The sequence below is a fragment of the Scylla paramamosain genome, chromosome 5 (assembly GCF_035594125.1).
Source record: "Scylla paramamosain isolate STU-SP2022 chromosome 5, ASM3559412v1, whole genome shotgun sequence".
NCBI lineage: Eukaryota > Metazoa > Arthropoda > Malacostraca > Decapoda > Portunidae > Scylla > Scylla paramamosain.
Genome location: NC_087155.1, coordinates 34,964,751 through 34,990,055, shown reverse-complemented (window position 1 = coordinate 34,990,055; position 25,305 = coordinate 34,964,751). Strand labels below are relative to the sequence as shown.

Here is a 25,305-nt window from a genome sequence, read left to right as displayed (position 1 = left end):
AAGGCAATACCCCCCTCCCTCCTCCCAGCCGCTGCGTTTTAGTCACGCATTCTCCCAGAGTACGATTAATACAATAATCAATCAGCCCAACCTTAAAGGATAAGGAGGGAGGAAGGGAGGGAAAGAGGGACGAGATAGGCAGTGATGTGAAGAGGTATGGGAAGGAGAAGGACAAGGCGAAGACAGGAGTGGAGGAAAGCATATAGGAAAGAAAAGGAGAGGAGATTGTGTAGGGAAAGGAGGGAAGAAGATTATCTGTGGCCATATGCCTCCAGAAAAAATGTTTATCTTTTACTCGGCCAAGTAATTTATATAACTAATTAGTAATTAGTTGAAGTCAGCATGGAAGATATGTCTGGTACATCGATAAGGCGTCAGTGTTTATTCTTTGTAGGAATATTGATATGTGTATGTATTATAATACTAACCCGGAGAGAAAAATAAGGATTGTCTAAGAAATATCTTTGTCTAAGAAATATCTTCTTCCTGACTTTTGTGTTTACTTAGAATTGCTGTTGATTTGGGTTTAAGTTTCCATCTTTTCTTTTTTTTAACTAAAGTTCTGTCTGTTTCAATTCTCTTTGTCTGTTATCCTTTATCGTCCACTCTCGTCGCATTTTTTTCTTCCTTTTGCAATTTTGTCTTCATTCTATATTTTTTACCTTTTCTTTACCATCATCACTATGATCACCATCAGTACTGTTGTCATCACCATCATATTAAAGAGCTCGTTTATTTTATCAGTTCGTTGCAAAACAAGAATATTTTATTTTCGGAGAAGGTAACGAACCAAATACTGTAAAAGAATCTGGATAAAGTTCCAACAAGCGTGTTTCCAATAAGAACAAAGTAAAGGAATTCCTAAAACACTAGTCAGTTTAGTTCCCGAAGTATTTAGATAATCCTCTCGTGATGGAGAGTCTGTGGTGTAAGGAAGACGTATTGTTCTAGGACGCTCAGTTGACTGGGACGAGGTTAAGATACCCACTAACCCTTAATGTAATGAGAAGGGCGGAATGTGACTAAAAACAAAGGATAGAAACTTTTGGACAACAAGTATGACTGCTTGAGGGGAGCGAAGGAATGCGAGTGGCTGTTTCAGAAGTCGCAAGGCATTGAAGAGAGTTAATTACACAAGGGGAAGTGATGGGGTTACCAATACTTATCTTCTCGCATCTGCTACGACTTTGGACCGCATTCTTAAACATCTCGGTGTCTTATTTCGACTACTCTTATCAGGTTCTAGTGCGTGTTGTGATTTTCGAGGGCGTTCTCATGGTTCTGGGGATGGTTTTAACTAAGGTTCTGCATTCGAATGTTTATTTTGTTCACATTCCTGGCACAGAGCAACGCAAGACTTGTAGTGAAACAAACACATGTCAAGCAATTAAGTGATGGTTAAAGAAGATAAAACACACACACACACACACACACACACACACACACACACACACACACACACACACACACACACACACACACACACACACACACACACACACACACACACACACACACACACACACACACACACACACATGTCCATAAGATAAAACGAAAGGAGAAGTTAAAGAAGATAGAACGTCCTTTGAAAAGAAAATGTTTATTTTAGAAAACAAAAGGAAAAAGATGAGAAATGCCGTCCTTTTCTCAGTCTCGTTATATTTCTCTGCTTTCCATTTTGATGCATCATAAAACTCAAACTCATCTGCATCTTTTTCTATTATTTTTTTTTTTTTTTTGAGTGAATGACATTCCCTGCATGTCAGATGGATGGCTGCTTACCACTCATGGGACTTGGTACAATGATAACACTCGGAGCTGCCTTGTGTTCTCCAGTATTGTTGTAAATGTTTCCAAATTAACTCTCCCTCAGGAAATGAAGACTGAAAGGGTCATTATTCCCGTGTCCTGTGAGAGAGAGAGTCGCGTCCCTCCCCTTAAGCATCTCATTCCACAAGACCAACTGAGACGCGATTCGGTGCTCTGTGTCTCTCCACCATTTGCCTCCTTCGTGTTTAGCGTCTCAGGATGCAAACGAAGGCTGGGAACTCGTGGTGAAGTGTATGATTGACCGTCAAAGCAGCAAACCCCAAGAGATTTCCCGCTGTCGTTCCCGCCGCGAGATGGCTGGTGTGCGGAGCCCCCATGGTTTGTTTTATCGCGAGTTTAGAATGTGCGAGGCTTTGTAACTGTGCCGCCGCTGTCACGCCTTCAGGTGACAGGGATTCTGGTTACATGAAGCAGCGGGTACAGAGGGATTGTCCACGGGTGTCTGTTCTTCGTGTTGTGTTCCTGTACTTCCTTTTCTTGGTCTCATTGTGTGGGTTTGTGAGGTGTGTGTGTGTGTGTGTGTGTGTGTGTGTGTGTGTGTGTGTGTGTGTGTTGTATGTTGGTTTTTGTACTCGTATGTATATGTATACTAACTATAACTCTCTCTCTCTCTCTCTCTCTCTCTCTCTCTCTCTCTCTCTCTCTCTCTCTCTCTCTCTCTCTCTCTCTCTCTCTCTCTCTCTCTCTCTCTCTCTCTCTCTCTCTCTCTCTCTCTCTCTCTCTCTCTCTCTCTCTCTCACACACACACACACACACACACACACACACACACACACACACACACACACACACACACACACACACACACACACACACACACACACACACACACACACACGAACTACCACCACCACTGCCCACATTCACAAGACCACGAGCTGGACACAGTCCTACAAAGACAACAATTCTAAAGGCAGCCCTGGAGGTGCGGCAAATGCGGATCATCCAGTTTCCCCCTCTCTGAACATCCTTTTTCCCTTTCCCTTGCTCCAATTGTTCCCTATTTCTCTACTCCCTAGTCCACTTAGTTTCCAATCGTACTTGCTCCTCATATCACCGTGTCCTGTTCTATTTTACCAGCGCCGTCTTTTCTTCGAGCCATCCATCCATCCATCTCACAGCTCTATACTCGGCCCCCTCAGGCTTAGGCGGCCTCGAAGGTATGCTTGTTAGTAGAGACTTAGCGGGCTGTCTGAGGCCTCTGGCGGTGCGGCGTTGGTCGAGGGCCGCCTTGTTATTGACATGATAATAAAGCGCTTTGTCTCACCAGCTCCGTTGCCTCCTCCAGGGCCCTCTGCTACTGCCCGTCTTATTATGTTTCCTTTTTTTCTTTTTTTATCTGTGTTTTTTTTTCTTTTTTTTATCTGCGTTTTTTTTCTGTTGTGAACCCTGACTGGCTTTCTCTTTCTTTCTGCCTTTTATTTTTTTTACTTTGTTTCTCTCTCTCTCTCTCTCTCTCTCTCTCTCTCTCTCTCTCTCTCTCTCTCTCTCTCTCTCTCTCTCTCTCTCTCTCTCTCTCTCTCTCTCTCTCTCTCTCTCTCTCTCTCTCTCTCTCTCTCTCATATATATATATATATATATATATATATATATATATATATATATATATATATATATATATATATATATATATATATATATATATATATATATATATATATATATATACACACACACACACACACACACACACACACACACACACACACACACATCTGTCTATTTGTTTATCCATCTATTTCCTTCTCCCCACAATGTTAGGATACAGTAATGGCAAAGGTAGTAGTGGTGGTGGTGGTTCTGGTCACCATCACCCCATCCTCCCCTAATGCCTTAGTCCACAGTGCTGCATAAATCGTGCTCTTCGCGTGAATTTCCCATAAGCCCGGAGCACTAATCCCTCAGTCCTTCCAGTAATTCATGCGTACGTAGCCTCGACCGCCTGCCCGCCTGCCGGCCTGCCTGCCTCATCCAGCTCCCCCGCACCATCCATCTCCCATTTTCTCGACCAATGAGTGAGCGGGCGGCGGTGGTGGCGGAAGGGCCTGGGGGGTGTAGAATTCCATGCAATGCACATCAATCACGGCACTATTAATTATCAATGCTAAGGATTAAAATGCTAGAATAAATGAACCCTATATCTTTCAATTTCCCGTCCCGCTTTCATATTTGATTATGACAAGCGTGGGTGTGCGTTCGTTTCCTCCCTCCTTCCCTTGCTCCATCCCATGTGCTCGCTCTCTCTCTCTCTCTCTCTCTCTCTCTCTCTCTCTCTCTCTCTCTCTCTCTCTCTCTCTCTCTCTCTCTCTCTCTCTCTCTCTCTCTCTCTCTCTCTCTCTCTCTCTCTCTCTCTCTGTCGTCCCCCAAAAGGACCGTACATTTTCCTCCCTCCCATATTTTATACAAAGCGTTCCATTACTCCACAAAGCAACGCAAGCCTTTGATCCCATAAGTAGATTGGGACGCGTGACACAGATATTAGTGTTTGGAGAGATTGGAGTTAATATCAATGTAGTCTGATTCTTTATGAGCGCGGAGTGGCACAAGGGAGGGGCGGAGGGGACAGAGGGAGGGAGGGAGGCCGGGAGGGAAGATAGGATATATAGGAAGGTGGGAGGAAGAGGAGGTGGAGGTGAAGGTGGAGGACGACCAGGGTAGGAGTTGGCGCTTTGAATTCCCGTCACTTAAATGGTCATAAACATGCGTTATATTGGCAGCAGGTAGATAAGAGCGATTGTAGCGTTTAGCTTTCACTGGATTTCGTCTTTTCCTTCATGTGTATGTGTATGTATGAATGTCAAAGGGGTGAAGGGACATTGTTTTGTTGTATGGTGGGTATTTGCTGGAATGACTGACTGAGAGAGCTGGGATGTGGAGAGGGAAATGGAGGAAGTACGAAGAAATATCTATCCACACATTGTTGTCGGTGATGGTTATCCTTTGACGCGGTGTACGTACCTAGTTGCAGTGACCCCAGCTTTTCAGAAGTCACTCCAGTTGGGGGTCATTACACATGCTATGGTGTGTGAAGGTTGAAGTCACGGAAATTTTGTTCTATTTGCTCTTCTTCCTCTTTTCCTGAGTCATTTGTTATCTTGACCTAGTCCTCTGTACCTTCTTGCCAGGCACCATTTCTTAGCGACCTTTATGGATACACATTATTGGATATGTTCATAAGTAAAAAAGTAAATAAATAATAAAAAAAATAAAAAGATAGTTTATTAGTAGAGAGAGAGAGAGAGAGAGAGAGAGAGAGAGAGAGAGAGAGAGAGAGAGAGAGAGAGAGAGAGAGAGAGAGAGAGAGAGAGAGAGAGTAGCAATAGGCTTTGTAGTTCAATATAGCTTCACAAATTTAATAGCAGAGAGCCGTTGAAGCTCGCAACAGGTATCGACTAGTAGCAAAAGAGAAGCACAGGTGAATAACTTGCGTATCACCGAGCATCATTTTAATCCCAAGCAAGTTCATGAAATGTCCTTTACGTCCTGCAGTCAACTAACGATCCATTAGTTCAAGCTGATCTTTCTTCCCCTCTACTTTCCTACCCACATTTCCCTCTTATTTCCTCTCCTCTCTCCCCTCTCCTTCCCTCCAACCCTAATGATCTAGTGAGCTCCCCTCAACCCTCTCTATCCTCCCTCTCCCTCTCCCTCCTCCAACTCAAAACAAACATTTCTGCCAAAGTTTCCTCGAGTTCCCTAAACGCTGCTCACGCCCAAGACTCGCCGCGCACTAAATCTCTCGCTGATGATCAAACTTGCAGATAAAACTGGACCTTCTCGAGACAAAATACTCGGGCGTGAAGGGCGAGACGTCTGGACCGGCGGCGGCTGCTCTCCCAACTTAACTCGGCGGGAAGGGGAGAGATTTATGGCCGGGCACCGAGGGCTATTGTGAAGTAATTAATCATAGCCAAGGAGCAACACTTATACTTTCGATTCATACTCTCTCTCTCTCTCTCTCTCTCTCTCTCTCTCTCTCTCTCTCTCTCTCTCTCTCTCTCTCTCTCTCTCTCTCTCTCTCTCTCTCTCTCTCTCTCTCTCTCTCTCTCTCTCTCTCTCTCTCTCTCTCTCTCTCTCTCTCTCTCTCTCTCTCTCTCTCTCTCTCTCTGTTGGGTGTGTGTATTGAGTGTACCGCAGTACCTATCATTCATAGCATTCTCTCTTCTATACCTCCATGAATCTTCAAATATAGTAAAGAATTCAGTGTCAGCCAGAAGCTCGGGATAACAGGCGACAGGCAACCGTAGAGTAAATGCATTGACTCCACCGCTGTCTGTGTCCGGAATCCCTAGCGGTGTGGGGGCACGGGAGATTGAGGGGGAAGGTGCGAGCTTCAGTATAGGTATAGCAGGGACCGTTCGAGCTGAGAGACGCGGAGCCAGGGCAGACCCATGGCGCTTCTGAGTCTACAAAGAAAGGAATATCCGGGGTGTTTGTTTCTGCAGAGCTGCGTTGAGCCTTCCACAGGGTCTTTGAAACTGCTCCCTCGGGACTGTTGTTAGTGACAGATGAGATGAGAACCTGTACAGGGGCGGAGAACGGTGACGAGGACGAGGACGGAGAGGGGAAAGGGCTGCCCTGGTTTGGCTTTGAAGTTCGTGGTGGTTGTGGATTTGAAGGGAGGGAGGGGTGGAGGAAGGGTGGTGTAGGTATAGTGGGCTTTGGGAATAGTAGTTGTTGTTGTGTGTCTGTTCTCTCGGCAAGTGCTTTGAAGTTACCGTTGACAGAGTGAGCTGTGGTGAGGGGCTGATGGGAATAGAGAGAATACTGTATTAGGGAGGTAGCAAGGGACTCTATGGGCACCGCAGCGGGCGCGTTACTTCTATTTCCCCCCAAAAGAAAATAAATAAATAAATAAATAAATAACATACACGAGAGAGAGAGAGAGAGAGAGAGAGAGAGAGAGAGAGAGAGAGAGAGAGAGAGAGAGAGAGAGAGAGAGAGAGAGAGAGAATATTCTTCCCTTCTTTCCTATATCACAAATACTTAACCTTCCAACCAGTTCCATTTACTTTAACACAACACACGACTTTCTCACTCTACTGTAGCAGAGTCCCTTCCTCGCCATCACTTCATCCCTCTCCTGGCTAACAAACCTACTTAGACTCGCCCCGCTCCTCTGACTGACCTGTGAGATGTCCAGGTGTGCACTATTGTCTTCTGCTATGGTCACCCTTTAACATTCGCACCACTGTAAGAAATTGTATCTACGGTCATACAAGCAAAGTAGTGAACAAGAGGTTAATTTTGTCTTTTTTCTCGGATGTGTAGTTATTAAAATGAATGCAGTTGAATAGTGTAAAAAGTTTTGTATATATAGATTCTCTTTTAGCAGAAGTTATTCTTGTAGCAGAATTCTCTAAAATGGAATATATATATATATATATATATATATATATATATATATATATATATATATATATATATATATATATATATATATATATATATATATATACACTCGTATTCGTTGTACGTACTAGTTATTTTAAATCCTTATCGTATTATCTTGCACCACATTGTCTTTAAAAGTATATGGTTACTCTGCGCATTATTTGGAGAACAATGAGTTTTCATACATGTTTCTCTATTGTTACTTTAGTTATTTTATTTGTGAAAATTATTTAGTTGGTTATTTAACGGTGACACACACACACACACACACACACACACACACACACACACACACACACACACACACACACACACACACACACACACACACACACACACACACACACACACACATATCTTAACGAGTCACTTGTCAGCCTCTCACCGCTTTGAAAGACATCTCACCCCCTACACCTCCATCCATTCCTTCCTGCACCTGTCTCCTTCCTCTACCTTCTGCTACCATACGTACTCCCTTTGGTAACCTCCCCCTTCCTTTCTTCCTTCCTTCCTTCCTTCCCAGACCCTCACCTAGCAATTAACTCCATATAGGACGGCAGTTAATTAACAGAGTCAGGTTAGACGTCAACTCTCGGACTGGAGTGGCGTCATATGGTGCGGCGGAGTAAGAAGTACTGTCTCGAAAAATGATAAGAGAAGGAGGAAAATTATAGTGTGAGGGAGCGAAGTAAAGTAGAAAAAAAATGAGTGTGATGTATGAATGTGCGTGAGAGAGAGAGAGAGAGAGAGAGAGAGAGAGAGAGAGAGAGAGAGAGAGAGAGAGAGAGAGAGAGAGAGAGAGAGAGCAAGCAAGTAAATTATTCACTAGGGTAACTTTTCTCATGCTACGAGTCCTGTTAGTGATGTAAGGGACTCCTCATCACATATAATAATTACCTACAACGCTGCCGCTCTGCCCTCGCCCCTTTCCGCCCCTCTGCCCGCTGATGTGATGGCTCTAGTAAACCCTTAACCCTGCTGCAGTAAATTAACGAGAAATATTACACGAAGGAGGTCGCCTATTTATTTATCTATTTATTTATTTTTTTTATATCGCGAAAATCTCTTTCCTAACTTCGTAATTGTTAACGTGTTTTTTTTTTTTTATGTACGAGTATTTTCTTTTTATCGTTTTATTGGTTGTTTTGTTTTTTTCTTATACATGTGTGCGTGTTGTTATGGTGTATTGATTCTCTCTCTCTCTCTCTCTCTCTCTCTCTCTCTCTCTCTCTCTCTCTCTCTCTCTCTCTCTCTCTCTCTCTCTCTCTCTCTCTCTCTCTCTCTCTCTCTCTCTCTCTCTCTCTCTCTCTCTCGCGTGTGTGTGTGTGGGTGGGTGTGTGTGGTGAATACGTACTTGGATGATGAAATATTGGTCTCCATATCCGTTGAGTTCATTGCAGCTGGAGAAGGTACGTAGTTGTCTTCTTGTGCTGTTTTCATGGCTCCCGCGTTGCTGTGTAATGTTGGTTTTATCTTTAGATCCAGTACTCGAGAACAGGTTTGGGGCGAGTACTAATTAAGATGTTTAGGCGGTATTTTCTATGTGGTAATAATGAGCGTAGTACAGAAATAGGTGAAAGTAGGGTATAGAAGTGAAGGAAAGAGAAGGGAGTTAAGTACTGAAATGTGTGTAAAAACAAAGAAAAGAGGATGAAAAGCCGAATATTTAGAAGGAATATAGATGAAAATTAAAGAAAATAGAAGTGGAAGAAGTGAAACATTAACGAAAAAGACGTACGGAGTATGTGCAGAAAGATAGTAAAAAAAATACATACATACTTGGAAAAAAGTTATACGTAAGAAAACAACAATAATTAACTTGCCATACCAAGAAAACGTAAAGAACCTCAACTGTATCTCCTTTTGCATTCATCTAGCTACACTATATCCTGCGAAACAGAAGCACTGATGCAGAACTATTACAATTTCATGACCGGATGGCGGCGTGCACGTAGGTATCTTCCCTTTCACGTCATGCCTGGAACCGCTTCATCCAACATTTACGAGCCTCGTCTCTAGAATGATGATATCACTCGAGTCCTTCCGTATTACTCATGTTTACTTTATCATATCCAGTCGATAGTGGACTCGTCACCGACCCGATATTGACATCTATTTACGAATGATGGATAACTGACAGGTGGTGGTGAGCAATACTCCCTGGTTGCTGTCTAAATATACTCGCTGTCATTCAGTGTTACAGGGATGGCGGGGCTGTCATGCCTTACGTTTGTTTGCGTGGCATTGCGCTGTTCCCCTGTATATCTTTGATGCATTCAGCGTGTCTGTGTAGTTGGTATCACTCAGCTGGGGTGGAGTGGCTGTCATGATTGGATTGTTTTGTGTCAATACCCGTGATATTATCAGTGTGTTCTTTCGTACCATAATTATGAAAGGTCAAGGTAAGGTGAGGCGACACGTGATCTGCCGGCCGTGATGGATATGCACCGGCTGGTCTCTGGTGTAACAAGCTATTAAGAGCAGTACCTGGTCGTCATCATACTAGTCATCTGTCATGGTTATTGGCAGGACTTTATGTGGTCGTATTATTTTCGTCATTGCTTTCAAGCTTTCATCTTGAAATGGTTAAATATAGCTTTGTTATATAGTGTAGTGGAATTGCTCTGGTGATGGTGGTGGTGGTGGTGATGGTGGTTGTGATGGTGCTAGTGATATCAATAATGAATTATGAATGAATACCTTGTAAAAGGGGGTCTAATATTTAATCGTTTATATATGTATTTTTTTCTTTTTTTCGTGACGAGGTTGACGCAGCCGAGGAAAAAAAAAACATTTATTAGAACTATTTTCTTTGATTAATGAGGGTGTTTGTGGCTGCCAATTTATAAAAGTTTATTAAAAATCCCATTCACATTTTTTTTATTACAAATATAGGTCCTATTTTTTCTCTTCAACAGAGTGTTTCAAAGACGGAGTTAAGCGGACAGGTTTACGAGCACCAGGAGGTTTGAAGGTCAGTTTGTTTACCTCGTTTTGGTATTTTTTTCCCTCTACTCTCCATGTCCTCCTTTTTTTCTGTACTCTCCCTAGAATCACATTTCGCACTCCGCCGGTTCCCTCCCTGCCCTCACTCCTACGCAATTTTCCACGCCACTCCTCTCACCCACCGAACTATCGCCTATTATCAACTCAACTGTTTAATTATTCTTTTCTCCATCATCCCCTTACTCCTCCTGTACTTTCATCAGCTCCCCACCATACACACACACACACACACAACACACACACACACGCACCCAGCTCTTGCTTCCCCCGCAGCTATTAAGCAAGGGCTAATCTTCTCTCACCCCAACGTGTATTTCCTCCCAAACCTCCCTTTGCTACCATTTCCCCCGTCATGTAATCCCCTACACATCCCTATCTACTATTGTGACGGGAATTGAGTCATTATCCAGATGGGTGACATGCCTTTGCTAACGGTAATTCGACCCATTTGGAGTGCGGGAGGTTTAAGTTAGGCGAGTTGTCGATGTTCGTTCAGATCTTTCCCGCTCGTATGTTCCCCTTCCAGCCTTGCCTTCCTATCCCTTCCCTTCCCTTCCCTTCCCTTTCCTTCCCTTTCGGCGAGCCTTTCCATCCATCCGCTAGCCCGGTTGTGTTATTGATTAGAAAGTAATAATGCATAGATAGATAAATCGATGCGCGTCAACGGGGCGCAGAAACGTTTTGTACATAATGATATTTCGCTACCCGGTATTTGGGACAGGAAAGTGTGCGCGTGTCTGTGTCTCTCTGTGTGTGTGTGTGTGTGAGTGTGTGAAGAAGGAGGTAGGAAGGAGAGGGGGGCATGGAGGGTCGCAGCGCCAGCCAGGTGGACTCCTCAGCTTACATTGATGGAGAGACAATTAAGAGGGTTGAGAGTGTCTTGAGAGATAACCCACGACACTAATGGAGCAAGGGTAGGAGGGGGCAGGGAAGGAGGCAGCGAGGAAAGGAGGAGAGAGATAGGGATAGAAAGGAGTAGAGAGAGAGAGAGAGAGAGAGAGAGAGAGAGAGAGAGAGAGAGAGAGAGAGAGAGAGAGAGAGAGAGAGAGAGAATATAGGGTCGTGAAGGACTAAGAACAAGAGACGTGGCTGGCAGCTTCTTGGTGACACGTATTATCTCTTAATGCAGCCTCGTCACCGCGTCTTCCCTTCCCTCCCCGCTGCCGCCACGCGCTACTCACCATTAGTGTTTCTCTTGTTAGCGAGCGTCATTTGATTTTCCTTTGTATACCACGCTGCGGGGAACTGTTCACGTCGTGTTTTAGTTTTCATGGTTTCTTGTGTGATTTCTCATTTTGTTCTGTTTTGATTTGTTATTTTATCCATTATTTTAGATGGTGTGAGACTACCATTTAGTATTTTTTCCTGCTGCATATGAACATAATTATTTTTCCTGCCAGGTGATATTCAGTCAATTTAATCAGTGTATAATTTTTTTGTACAAATTTTCACTATTTTTTTATTCATTATTTTTAAGAAGCAAGTGAGTGTAAGATTTCATACACGCGCTGTTTTTCCATATTTGTGGGTGTACCTGTGTATTTTTACTTTACTGAGTATTCCAAATATAGCCTTCTTTATTCTGAAAGATTATTTTACCAATTTGGTTTTATCCATTAAAAATATACTCGAATTTAGTCATAAATTGGGCATGTATAACACACACAGGCATGCATACATACATATATATCGACGCGTGAGCAGAGACATGTTTGATGTAGAAACGAAAAAGAAAATAACGGCAATATCAGTGATATATCATAATTCTGTGAAGTGCTTGGCAAACCGCATAAGTAAAAGTTCACTTCCACCCCGGAGATTTTATTACAGCCTAAGGAAACGTTTATAGTCAGTAACTCAAAAAAAAAATATTAAAATTTAAAAACCACCTCCGTAAGTTAGTTTTATTTGTGGCTGGATAATTCATCTATAAATCGCACGAGTTTCTTGGAACACCGTGTTTATCGTGTTCCATTTCACATGTCACTGCAGACCGCTTGTTATAAAATCCCACGCGATTCCAGTAGTTTGTTACGTGACATTTAATACGAGTAAGTGTTCCTTCTTATCCTCTGCTTCAGCCACGCACTTTTCCCAACTCGTGCTCCTTTACGACTGAAATGTTAACCAGTGTCTCACGCTATGAAGTGGCTGACTCATAAACCTAAAGACGACCGCTTAGGGGCATGACTGCGTTTATGCAAAGCTTTACCTTTTAATTCACAAGATATTATATCATATACATTTTTCCAGGCATTACTAGGAAACGTTATTGCGTCACTATGAGGTGGAGGAGAATACCGTTAAATATTTTAGTCATTTTTAAACAAAAGTGTAAAGGCAGAAGAGAAACCTGACCTCGGATGAAAAAAGACGTCATTTGAGCGACCAAAGTTAAGTGTAAGAGTTAAATCATGAGGATAAATGTTAAAAGTCAGAGTTTGAGAGCCATTATAATTTGAATAAAGGCTGGAGATTTATGACAATGCTTCCCTGGATGGCTGCGGCAACGTTACCAGAGGCGCGGAAGAGATGGCGTGGAGGGCAGCGTGTGGCGGGAATACTGAGGTAATGTTGCTGTTATCTTTTCTAATGTTACTTGTTTTCATGATTTGTGGTATTATCTTTTATTAATATCTCTATTTTCCATTGTTTTTTTTTCTTTCGTTCTTGTTAACTTTTTATGGTTGCCCTTCCTGGTGTCCTTGATAATTTCTTGCATTGTTACACGAAAAAAGTCATTATTTAAGTTAATGCGTTATGTTTCCGCATTAAGACACACTTTGTATTCGAGTGAAAGCTTTGTTAGAAAACTCGTGACATTAGAGATTAAGTAAAACATTTTTCCCTTCTGCTTGTAATCTGCAAAAAAATAATAGTGTTCATGAATTTCGGAAAAAAATACTGCAATTTCTGAGTACAATTTTATGCACGATGAAGTTCTTCGGGGAATGGGTTGTTATGTAATATGGGTCATAATACTTTACCTTTATAACGTCAATGCATAATCGCATAGAGAGCAATTTAGTAATTTTCTCTGATACAAATTCTAAATATTTATTTTTTTACAGGGAATTGAAAAAGATATTGATTTTTTTTAAATTTCTACTTTGAATAAAGAGCTTTTAAAGAAAGTACAATTATGATTATTGTACCCAAACTCGTATCATAATTACTTTGTGAAGTGTACATTCTACCAAGTATTACATCAACCCCATCATATACTTTCATACTAATCCAGCTATATAGTATGGTAGTGTGTGTGTGTGTGTGTGTGTGTGTGTGTGTGCACAATAATAATAACCAACAACAATATGATGATTTGTAGTAATTGTGTTGCACCAGGTTATTAATATTGGAGAAGCTGCCTGATCAATTGCATTAGTCATTTCTGTTCAGTGGGCTGCTAATGTGTGTGTGTGTGTGTGTGTGTGTGTGTGTGTGTGTGTGTGTGTGTGTTTATTGATACTTCTTTGATCATAAATGTTTCAGCAGTAGAGAGAGAGAGAGAGAGAGAGAGAGAGAGAGAGAGAGAGAGAGAGAGAGAGAGAGAGAGAGAGAGAGAGAGAGAGAGAGAGAGAGAGAAGGGGAGGGGGCATGGGAGGTTAATTAACAGACAGGTAGACAGACAGACAGCCAAGCATCCACACACATACATACATACATGCATGCATGCATACATACATAGATATATACAGCCAAACAGGCAGGAAGGCAAGTAGGCACACACACACACACACACACACACACACACACACACACACACACACACACACACACACACACACACACACACACACACACACACACACACACACACACACACACACACACACACACACACACATTCATATACAGACAAAGACAAAGATAAAATACATACAGACACATAGACACACAGGCAAACAGACAGATGGCTAACAATGTAAAAAATATATATGGAATGGAGAGTTTTGAAGCTCCTCTTTGTGTCCCGCGCGCCTCGTATGGGAGCAATAAAATTTACAGCTGTCAAGTTAGTTTGCAGATCACTTCAGATCACTCGGGGCAGAGGTAATAAAAGAGATGAGTGCGAACATATTTTCCTACAACTGGGATGGGAAAGCAACAACAAAAAAGTAATGGGTGTAAGAGGATGAGGACGTGAGGAGAACAGGAGAGAGCATTGGAGGAAACGGACGCACTGAGTGGACCGTGTAAATTCTTTGTTTTCTAGTTATTGTTATTATTATTATTATTATTATTATTATTGTTATTATTATTATAATTATTATTATTATTATGAGACGGTTAGTGGAGCGTGGGAAAGCAGCAACGAAAAGGTAATGGGTGTAAGGGGAAAAAAGAGCGAGAACACAAGAGAAGGTAGGAGAAAACAGATGTATTTAGAGAACATTTTAAATTGTCCGCTTTCGGGTTATTTTTATTATTATTAGGAGGCAGGTCGTGAAAATATGAGAAACAACAATAAAAAAAAATGACGGTTGTTGGAGGAAGAACACGTGAGGAGGACATTAGAGAGTATTGGAGGAAATAAGTGTATTCATTGGGACATAATAAATAGATTTCTTGGTTTTGTGGTTATTTATATTAGAATGGAGGCAGTGGAGGTGTGGTGTGTTTGTTGGTGTGGGCAATCAGGACCAGCTGTTAATCTTTCACACAAGGAGCATAATTATGAGGTTCATTTTGTGTGAGTGTTAAGTTGGAATTTAGTGTCAATCCTCTTTCTTCTTACTCTTAATTCTTACAGTCGCTTATGTGCCCTTTGATCAACCTATAGATATTCCAAGAAGTGATGTTTCCAAGTCAAGTGAATTCCATGTCCATAAATAGAATATAACTTTATATATTCGACTCATGAATTCATTTATATTGAGAGTTTAACGAAAATCAAGAAGAACTGGAAAGATTAAAAGTAAAGGTATTTGTTATGTATGTATTTTCTTTTTTTTTATTTTTTCATACCCTCGCGAAATTCACAACTGTATCACTTTATCGAACTATGAGTGAAAAGATTCTAACATTATTTATTTATCCATCATTAGACGCGAGTACTTCTTATCACACACATACACAGCACCATCCTTCATCAGTTAGAGAAGGAAGTAAAGGAATGTGAAATATATCCAGACGCCGCCACATACGACTCTATTTCGGCAGTGAAAAGCAAATGAGTCCCGTTAATTGGAGCTTGTATTTGTTGAAGGAACTGAGGAGACATTTTACAGACGACTAGATACATACACGTGGCAAGAGGAGAATACGTGGCCTCGCTTATTATATCTTCCCTTTTCCTCCTCCTCCGACTTCTCTCCTTCCTCCTCTTCCTCCACCTCATAAGTGGCAAGACGTGATCCTCTGACCAAGAGCAAACCACTTATTTTTCACGGATTTTTCTTGTAAGATACTTAACGTCTGCTCGCCATGACCTCATTTTGTACTTTCTCTCTCTCTCTCTCTCTCTCTCTCTCTCTCTCTCTCTCTCTCTCTCTCTCTCTCTCTCTCTCTCTCTCTCTCTCTCTCTCTCTCTCTCTCTCTCTCTCTCTCTCTCTCTCTCTCTCTCTCTCTCTCTCTCTCTCTCTCTCTCTCTCAGTATCGTATAACAAGGAAAATTCAGAAAGGAAAATATTTGTCAAACATGTAGAAGACTCCTACCAAAAAAATGTGTCATATTAGCTTATGTTCAGGGGCATTGTATATGAATATTTTAACAGTGATTCCATTTACGAGATTTTTCTTAGTATTACTCTTGAGATATTCTCAGCATCCTTTGTATATATGAAGACGGCATTACCGGTTTCTTTTACAGATTTAAATTGCTGTATTGTTGAGTTAGGGTGAATATAGAACAATACATTAAAAATAAGACAAGATTAAACCAGGGGATCAGTGAATGCAGACACACACCCACCTCCTCACTCACTCACTCACACACACCCACCTCCTCACCCACACACACACACACAGACACACAGACACACAAACACACATACACACACATACACACACACACACACACTGCTATGTTGTGTGTGCATTCATGTCTTACCTTCACATATTCTTTTTAGCTGTCGCGCCGGAGGACATATACCTTTATAAATGTCATAAAAATAAGTGAAAACATGGAATGCGAATTTGCAGGCGCGTTGGACATCCGGGGGTGAGGTTGACTACTGCCCCGCGTCCTGTTATTGCTGTGGAGCGGAACCAAGTGCGGCTGCGAAGGTCTATAAAGCTTAAAATATAGTTGGAACTCGCGATTTCATTTTAAACTCCATTCCGTGTCATATAAATCCGTTTTCTGGTCGCGAGGTGTATTTATTTATTTTTTCTTGGCATCCAGCAGGCCGTGCCACCATTAGGTTAGCCGTGGCTGGTTATGATAATGCTGGGGTATTTTGTTTATCCATGTGAGGTCGTTAAGATACCGTTCCTTGTGACATACGTAAAGAGTCTCTCTCTTTATAAAGTTTTTTTTTTTTTTCCTACTTTCGGAAGTCCCTCTCGAGTGGATTAACCGTGACTGGTTATAACAATGTAAAACTTTGTCACCGCCGAAACTAATGATTCTTTCTTTCTCCTAGACATTTTTTTTTCTTTGCAATCATCTGCAACTTTTTAGACACTTTTTTTTTGTACAACTGTCTCCCAAATTGCTTTATAGTATAAAAGACAAATTTCATCCCTTATATTCTCTCTTTTTATATATGTCTTCATGCAGAGCTCTGAATATTAACAAAGTACGACTTGGACTGTTTGAGGAGAGGAGTTTCAAAGACACCTCGAACACTACATTGACTGACTCTCTCGGTTCTCCTCCTGATTTGCTTTTGCGAGATTGACATTGTAAGAGCGCCCTTTTCTTCATTAGTTGTTGTGGCCTTGGCTGATCATCCTCATAAAAGATATATATATATATATATATATATATATATATATATATATATATATATATATATATATATATATATATATATATATATATATATATATATATATATATATATATATATATATATATATATAAAGAAAACAGTACAAGGAATAGAATGCACTGATCACTTTTTGGCCTTGTAGAGTCTTTGGTTTGTCACTTTAAATATCGTTTCTTTGCATTCGTCTCCATTCTGTAGCCGCGCTGTTTGATTTGTGGAGAGGTTTGTGGTTGTCTCTCGAGGTGGCGTCTGTTTGTGCTGTCTTCCTCTCCTAGGCCACGTCATTCATTCACTTCTTGTGTTTCGTAAGGTTACTCGTATATAAAAGCGACTCTGCTGACTCTTGAGAAGTGGAGTGCGAAGAATGAACTCAAATTACGTTAAAAATTACTGACTTGATTTTCTTTTTTGTTCCGGAAGATTTAAATTGAGCAAAGTGAGATAAATGATCATCCTGACATTTAAGTTATTCGCCTTGGGACACGTACCCAGCACACTCACCACTTCCACCCTCCTCCTCCTCCTCCTCCTCCTCCTCCTCCTCCTCCTCCTCCTCCTCCTCCTCCTCCTCCTCCTTTCCCTATTCCTCCTGGTCGTCCTTCACCACCCAGTCACCCCAAAGGATTACGAGTGTTTTATTAAGAGCGTTATGTAATATTCATATACGTAATACCTTTGGAAATTATAAACACGAAGGAAGCTCTTCTCTCCTTCCTTGCACTGCACAATAACAATTTTTACTCCAGCAACACTCCTTAACCATCATAGGAGTTTTGACTAAGAAAGAGCATTATACACACTCAGCTTCACAATTGTGTTGATAAAAAATTACACTTCTTTACATTTCTTCCCTGAATTAAACTTCTGAACCAAAAGAGGATCTAGCTTTTCCTTTTACTAGCCTTCTCCTTCACCCAGAGTTTTACTAACGACGCGTATTCATGTTGGTAATAAGTCTGGAAATGATAAGCATGCATGACGCACACACTACCCAGCCGGACACAAACCCGAGGCAATGTCGAGGGAGCGAGCAGAGACGTGTTCCTGCAGCCCCTCCTGTCAAGGATAACAACAGGTATCCCGGACTTGTGCCATTAATTAAGTCTTGCTGTGATTTAATACGTGAGATTATCGCCTTCAGCCTGCGAGCGAAGCGAAAGGACCTTCTGCTTTCCTTTTTTTTTTTTTTTTTTTTTCTCATACGAGGAAGAATAAGTGGTGTTGTATTTTGGTCGTAACGAATTGCCGCTTCTTACCTGCCTGCCGGCCGCTCAAAGTGATGAAAGAGTGCGAGGCGTAAAATATAGACGACAATTAAATATAAAAGTAAGTAATTGTATTTGATAAAAGAGGAAAGGTGAGGGGGAGGAAGGGGATGGTTAGGGAAAGTGGCAGGAATGAAATATAGCAAAAGAGAGAGAGAGAGAGAGAGAGAGAGAGAGAGAGAGAGAGAGAGAGAGAGAGAGAGAGAGAGAGAGAGAGAGAGAGAGAGAGAGAGAGGTAAAAGGTGCCCAAGGAGTGCAAACTCGCAACCTCCTTGGAATCTTCGACCTCCTGCACTGAATTCTCGATGTCATCAGCTGTCTCTTTTCCTCCTCCTCCTCCTCCTCCTCCTCCTCCTCCTCCTCCTCCTCCTCCTCCTCCTCCTCCTCCTCCTCCTCCTCCTCCTCCTCCTCCTCCTCCTCCTCCTCCACCTCCACCTCCTCCTCCTCCTCCTCGTCCTCGTCCTCCTTCTCCTCCTCCTCCTCCTCCTCCTCCTCCTCCTCCTCCTCCTCCTCCTCCTCCTCCTCCTCCTGAAATATTGCTATGCTCAAATGGGTCTCAGAATCGCTCAGAAATCCTAAGTTCGCCGATATGTAATTCATACTCGGCCGGGCGTGTGCCAAAACCCCATAGACTTCTCTCTGAACATCTCACGCTTCCCAGGTGGCGGAAATGTGTGTGTGTGTGTGTGTGTGTGTGTGTGTGTGTGTGTGTGTGTGTGTGTCAGTCAGCCTGCCTCCATTTCGCTAGCATATATATTATTAACATTTTTAATCTCGCTCAGCTTTCCGGGATCTGAAATACGGGTGAGAGGAAGGAACGAGGTGTGAAGTGAAGGTTGAAATGGGAATAAAATGAGGGAAAGTAGGGGAGAGAGAGAGAGAGAGAGAGAGAGAGAGAGAGAGAGAGAGAGAGAGAGAGAGAGAGAGAGAGAGACAAGACAAGACACAACCAACACTAGCAGACCATGAATACTCCCTTCCTAGCCCCGTGAAGCAGCAATGGCACATTATTTTTTTTCTCTCCCGAGCTGTACAGTGGCCGCCAGTCTGTCCTAATTACTCCTAAGTTCATCACGGCCACACTCAAAAGGCTTAACTTGGCCAAACAACAAACGACTCAGAAACTACGTGGATGGAGGCCTTGAGCAGCTCACTCCAAAGGCTCCCCAATGTCGCTGAGTCTGCCTGTCTGTCTGGTTGTGTGTGGGTTGGTCCGTTCTCTTTTTTGCTGTTTTTTTTTTTTTTTTTTTTTTGCTGAAAGTATTAGGGTGAAAATATAAGTGAGGTACTTTCTGTTTTAAGGAAGTTTAGGGAAGATAAGGGATATGTATGTATATGTACGTTTTTTCTTTTTTTTTCTTTCAGTTAGATATTGGTTTCTCTCTCTCTCTCCAACCTCACCTCACCTCACCACCTCACCTCACTACCTCACCTCACCTCACCTCACATCACCCCACCTCACCTCCATCTAACGTAACAAAGTAATTTAATGAATTTATTTTATCTTGGTCTCTTCATTTCTTGAAAGTTTCGGTATCTTGCTGCCACATTTCCTGATGTCCCACTTTGCAGCCTCTAACTTTTTGTATCCTCGCTTTTCTTAGTATTTTCCACCTCATCCTCATGCTTTCTCTCTCTCTCTCTCTCTCTCTCTCTCTCTCTCTCTCTCTCTCTCTCTCTCTCTCTCTCTCTCTCTCTCTCTCTCTCTCTCTCTCTCTCTCTCTCTCTCTCTCTCTCTCTCTCTCTCCTCTCTCTCTCTCTCTCTCTCTCTCTCTCTCTTCGTCCTGCTCCACCTCCTCCTCCTCTCCACTTCGCCATTATCTACACCAACAAAGTACTCTCATCTTTCACCTCTTCACCTTCGCTTCTTCAAAACACTTACGACATTGTGTCTTTGGACCTTTTCATAATCGGGGTCATTTAGGCCTCGGTGAACCCTCGCCTTCCCCAAATAACATAAAAATAAGGAAAGAGAAAGTGACAACTTGCAGCATCCTTCTCTTCTTCCGCCAGTTCTACCTACTCATAATATGCATAAGCCATTTTGTACGTCATTGTTTTCACGAATTCAATAAGAAAAGTTAGTTTGGGTATAATGTGTTGCTTAAATCATTAAAAAGATATTTTGTGCGAGAGAGAGAGAGAGAGAGAGAGAGAGAGAGAGAGAGAGAGAGAGAGAGAGAGAGAGAGAGAGAGAGAGAGAGAGAGAGAGAGAGAGAGAGGGTGGAGTAGGTTACACTTATCAGTAGTCTTGGAAAGCACCTTATGTTCATGTCTTTGACGCAAGAGAGTAGTAGATATTTAGTTATTGCTTGAGGAGTGTCCATAGTAATTCAAGAAAGGAGGATAACAAGACAGGAAGAACAGGTGTTTTCTTTTATTGTCGTTGTCGTCATTGTTGTTTCTGTTTCTGTTGTTTCTTTAAAGGGTATATAACAGTTTTTTATTTTTTCGGTAAAGACGTTGAAATGTGCAGCATGTATAAATGTATCCATAAACTGGAAAATGTAAGTGGATAAAAAAAAAAGAGCAATTTCGGTGCAATTAAGGCTTGAATTAGATACGGTAATTGTTTAATAAAATGTGAAAGTACTTTATTTCATTTCAAACTAAGTGAACTCTCCCATCGAAGCTCTATTAAAGTTATTATTTTTATTATCATTATTACTATACTAATAATATTAATAATGATAATAATAATAAATTATTATTATTTATTATTATTATTATTATTATTATTATTATTATTATTATTATTATTATTATTATTATTATTATTATTATTATTACTAATAATAATAATAATGATAATAATAATAATACCACCACTACTTCTACAACAACAACAACAACTACTACTACTACTACTGCTGCTACTACTACTGCTGCTGTACTACTACTACTACTGCTACTACTACTACTACTACTACTACTACTACTACTACTACTACTACTACTACTACTACTACTACTACTACTACTACTACTACTACTACTACTGCTACTACTACTACTACTACTACTACTACTACTACTACTACTACTACTACTACTACTACTACTTCTAGTTCTACTACTACTACTACTGCTGCTGCTGCTACTACTACTACTACTACTACTACTACTACTACTACTACTACTACTACTACTACTACTACTACTACTACTACTACTACTACTACTTCTAGTTCTACTTCTAGTACTACTACCATCATCTATCATGTGTATGTGTGTGAGAGAGAGAGAGAGAGAGAGAGAGAGAGAGAGAGAGAGAGAGAGAGAGAGAGAGAGAGAGAGAGAGAGAGAGATCATGCTGAAGGATGAGAAGCGTGGTGGTGACAGCAACACGTGTTACCTTTCTTATGTCACCTCTCTAATGAAGTTTCTAAGTGCAGACTTCACACCAGATTCTTTATAAACTTCATCTTTTTAGTTTATTAACTGAGTGAGTTAACAAGAGAAACAAATGGCTGAAAAGTTTAGTAATCACCTTTGTGTGTAGCGCACGTGTGTCATCTTAAGGAACGCTAGTCTTAAGTTTCAAGGTGGAAAATTATGCTTCGCTAGTAGTAAATTTTCCGTTAGTATTTATTACTTCTCTTTGTAGGAGACTTGTAGTATAGGTTTTATTTATTTATTTATTTATTCATTTATTTTTGCAGACAAAAGCTGATGTGGAGAGATTATAGCGAAAGTCTTCACCTGCTTTTTCCGTTCATTAAAGACAAAGTGTATTCTCTGTATCTTTTTTTCTGTTTTTATTTTTATTTGTAACAAAGCATAGCCAAATACTGATACATCTTGACAAGACTTATTATTATTTTTTTTCATATTCATTTGTAGTAAAGGACTTTCTCTTCCATCATGACTGAACATCATTGGACCTTTTACTTTATATATGCCCGTTTCTCTGAAGTCAAGGAGCCGCGTCCATCTTGAATTTTATATTGTTCTTTGTTTTAATCACCTGCGGTCAAGTTATTTTTTTCCCATTTTTAGCCAAACATTGCCATATTTTGGCTGAACACTTCACACTGTAGTTAATTCATTCACAGCAGCTGAGAAGCTTCAATGAATGCATCCTTTCTTAAGTCGCCTTAGGGGGTTGTCATAGCGGATAACTGGACTTCATTTTCCTGTCTTTGGCGTTTTTTTTTTTTTTTTTTTTTTTTTGTCATTAACACTCATCATTTCAGTATCTTTTTCTTCTTCATTTGTATCCTTAAAACTTTCTCTTTGGTATTCCATTTTCCTTTTGTCCATCTCCAACATCTTCCTTCTCGCTACTCTCCATGTCACTTCCGCAAAAGGCCAAACTACCTCAGCGTCGCCTCTTGAAATACCACCATAAATACCAGCTTGAAATTATTGCTTAAATGTTACCCAAGAATGCCAGCGCAGTGATGACCTAAGCAACTGTAGAGCAAAGATGAAAAGAAAATTAATTCTTTCCAAACACTAAATCCCACAAATCCTCGGCTCCAAACTTTGTCGAAAAAATGCGCCAACTTTACGTCTTAATCCTATTTACTTTCCTAACAAAAAGTGAAAAGAATGATTGGGATCCATGAAACTTGAAACAAAGCAAGTGGACGTCTCTCTCTCTCTCTCTCTCCTCTCTCTCTCTCTCTCTCTCTCTCTCTCTCTCTCTCTCTCTCTCTCTCTCTCTCTCTCTCTCTCTCTCTCTCTCTCTCTCTCTCTCTCTCTCTCTCTCTCTCTCTCTCTCTCTCTCTCTCTCTCTCTCTCTCTCTCAATAATAATAGCGATAACTTTTGCTTCAAGAATCATCTCTGCAATAAACAGGGAAGCGGAAAAGATGACCGAGTGATATTAAGGTGTGTGTGTGTGTGTGTGTGTGTGTGTGTGTGTGTGTGTGTGTGTGTATTGATTAACCTTTCTGTGATATATCCTGGATTTTTATTTTGTTTCTATTTCATCCAGGCAAGCAAATAATGGTATATAATATTCATAGTTCTGAATGGAAGCTTCGCAATAAAAGTCGCTGAAAAATTCATGATAAACCTCAGGTAGCACATGCACACACGTATGAACACACACACACGCACACACGCACACACACACACACACACACACACACACACACACACACACACACACACACACAACACACACACACACACACACACACACACACACACACACACACATACGGGTAATAAAATCTTAACTGATTTCATTAAATTACATGTCTTTCGTTATTGATATTGTTCCCTTCTTTATTGCATCGCTCTTACTTTCCTTTTCTTGCATTACCAACGTATTTCAATTGATTTTTTTTTTTGTTCATTTGTTCATGTAAAAATGTTATGTAATTAATTACGTTTTATTTTTTATTCTATTTATTTGTTTTTATTTATTTATTTTTTTTTTTTTTGTATCTGGTTAATAACTGCCATGAGTCTTGATATGTATTAGCTATTTTTTTTTTATATTTACATACATAATTTTATACAACTGAATATATCTTTGTATTTTTTTGTTATGTACTCTTTCTTTTCTTTTATTATCTTATCGTAATAAATTGATTTTCATGCAAACACCACCTCTGCGTTTTTTCGTTCAAGAATTCAATTTCATAAGGTAAATGGTTTTATTATATAATTTCCATATCATTTTCCAAGCTTTGCTCATTCCACTTCATCCGCGGAGCTTTTTTTTTTTTTTTCTTTCTCTCTCCCTCTCTCGCTTTCTCTCTTAGGAATAAAGTTTGCCGGAATTTTTTTTCCTCTGTGTCTGGCTCATGGCACGCTTAGGAAAGTTGTTTGCACTTTGAAAGGTTTTATGTAGTCGTTATTATTGTTTTTATTGTTGTTGGTATTGGCGTTTTGATATTGTGGTTGTTGTTGTTGTAGGTGTTGATGCTGTAGCTGTTGGTGGTATTGTGGTTGTTATGGTTGTTCTTGTTCTTGTTACTAAAACAACAACTGCTGCTGCTGCTGCTGCTTTTGCTGCTGCTGCTGCTGCTGCTGCTGCTGCTGTTGCTGCATTAATATAATTTGTATTATAATTTTTGTTGATTCTTTGGACTTTTTAATGTCGGCCTCACTAGCCTCTGTTCTCACAAATAAGGACTTTTTTTTACCGTCGCATATTTCTTTATCCTAGTAATATAGCATCAAATACATATATATAAAAAAAAAAATCTATTTCTTGAGATAAGTACCGGATCATTATGCCAAAACACTATATAAATCTTTATCGTGACCCATACTGCACATTTTCTCACAAAAACAGGCCCTTTTTGTTTCCTTTCGATTCCTCCTCCTCCTCCTCCTCCTCCTCCTCCTCCTATGGACGAAATCAATGGCCAGCGTCTCCAACTTTATGACGTATCACCTTCACTTATTTCCCCTGGCCGCCGAGTTGAGTAATTTTGAAACTTCCTCACGACGACGACGAGAGAGACGACGAGGAGGAAGGGTGCTCGAGGAACGGAGGAGGAGAGGATGTAGACTGGAAAGCAGAGATGGGGGAAGATGAAAAAAATGAGAAAGGAGGGAGTGGGAGAAGTTCGAAAAAGAAAAAGGAGTAAGATGAGAAAAGAAGTGAAAGAAGCGTGTTTTGTTTAGAACTGAGACTTTGGTGGTGGGTGTGAGAAAGAGAGAAAAGGAGAGAAAGACAATGTTTGATGTTCAGAAAGACTACATTTGCTTCATGTGTGAGAATGAGAGTTTCATGTTAAAGAAACACGCTCTCTTGATCGTTTTTGTTATATATATGCATATATGAATGTTTTATGTGTATGTGTGGAGTTTTGTGGGTGAGTGTGCTCTTCTCTTGTGTGGGAAGGAATGATTGAGAAGCAGGACGTAAATCAAAACTTTCTCTACATATTTACCTTCGTCTTT

The 25,305-nt window shown here is 40.8% G+C and overlaps 1 protein-coding gene across 1 annotated transcript in view; it reads left to right on the top strand.

The window, feature by feature from the left end:
* LOC135100983 (uncharacterized) overlaps positions 1-25,305 on the top strand; it is a 303,304-nt gene that overhangs the window by 186,514 nt on the left and 91,485 nt on the right. Inside the window, exon 4 of the mRNA XM_064004599.1 lies at positions 10,146-10,201. Coding sequence (XP_063860669.1) covers positions 10,146-10,201 — 56 coding nt within the window. The remainder of the gene's footprint in view (positions 1-10,145; positions 10,202-25,305) is intronic.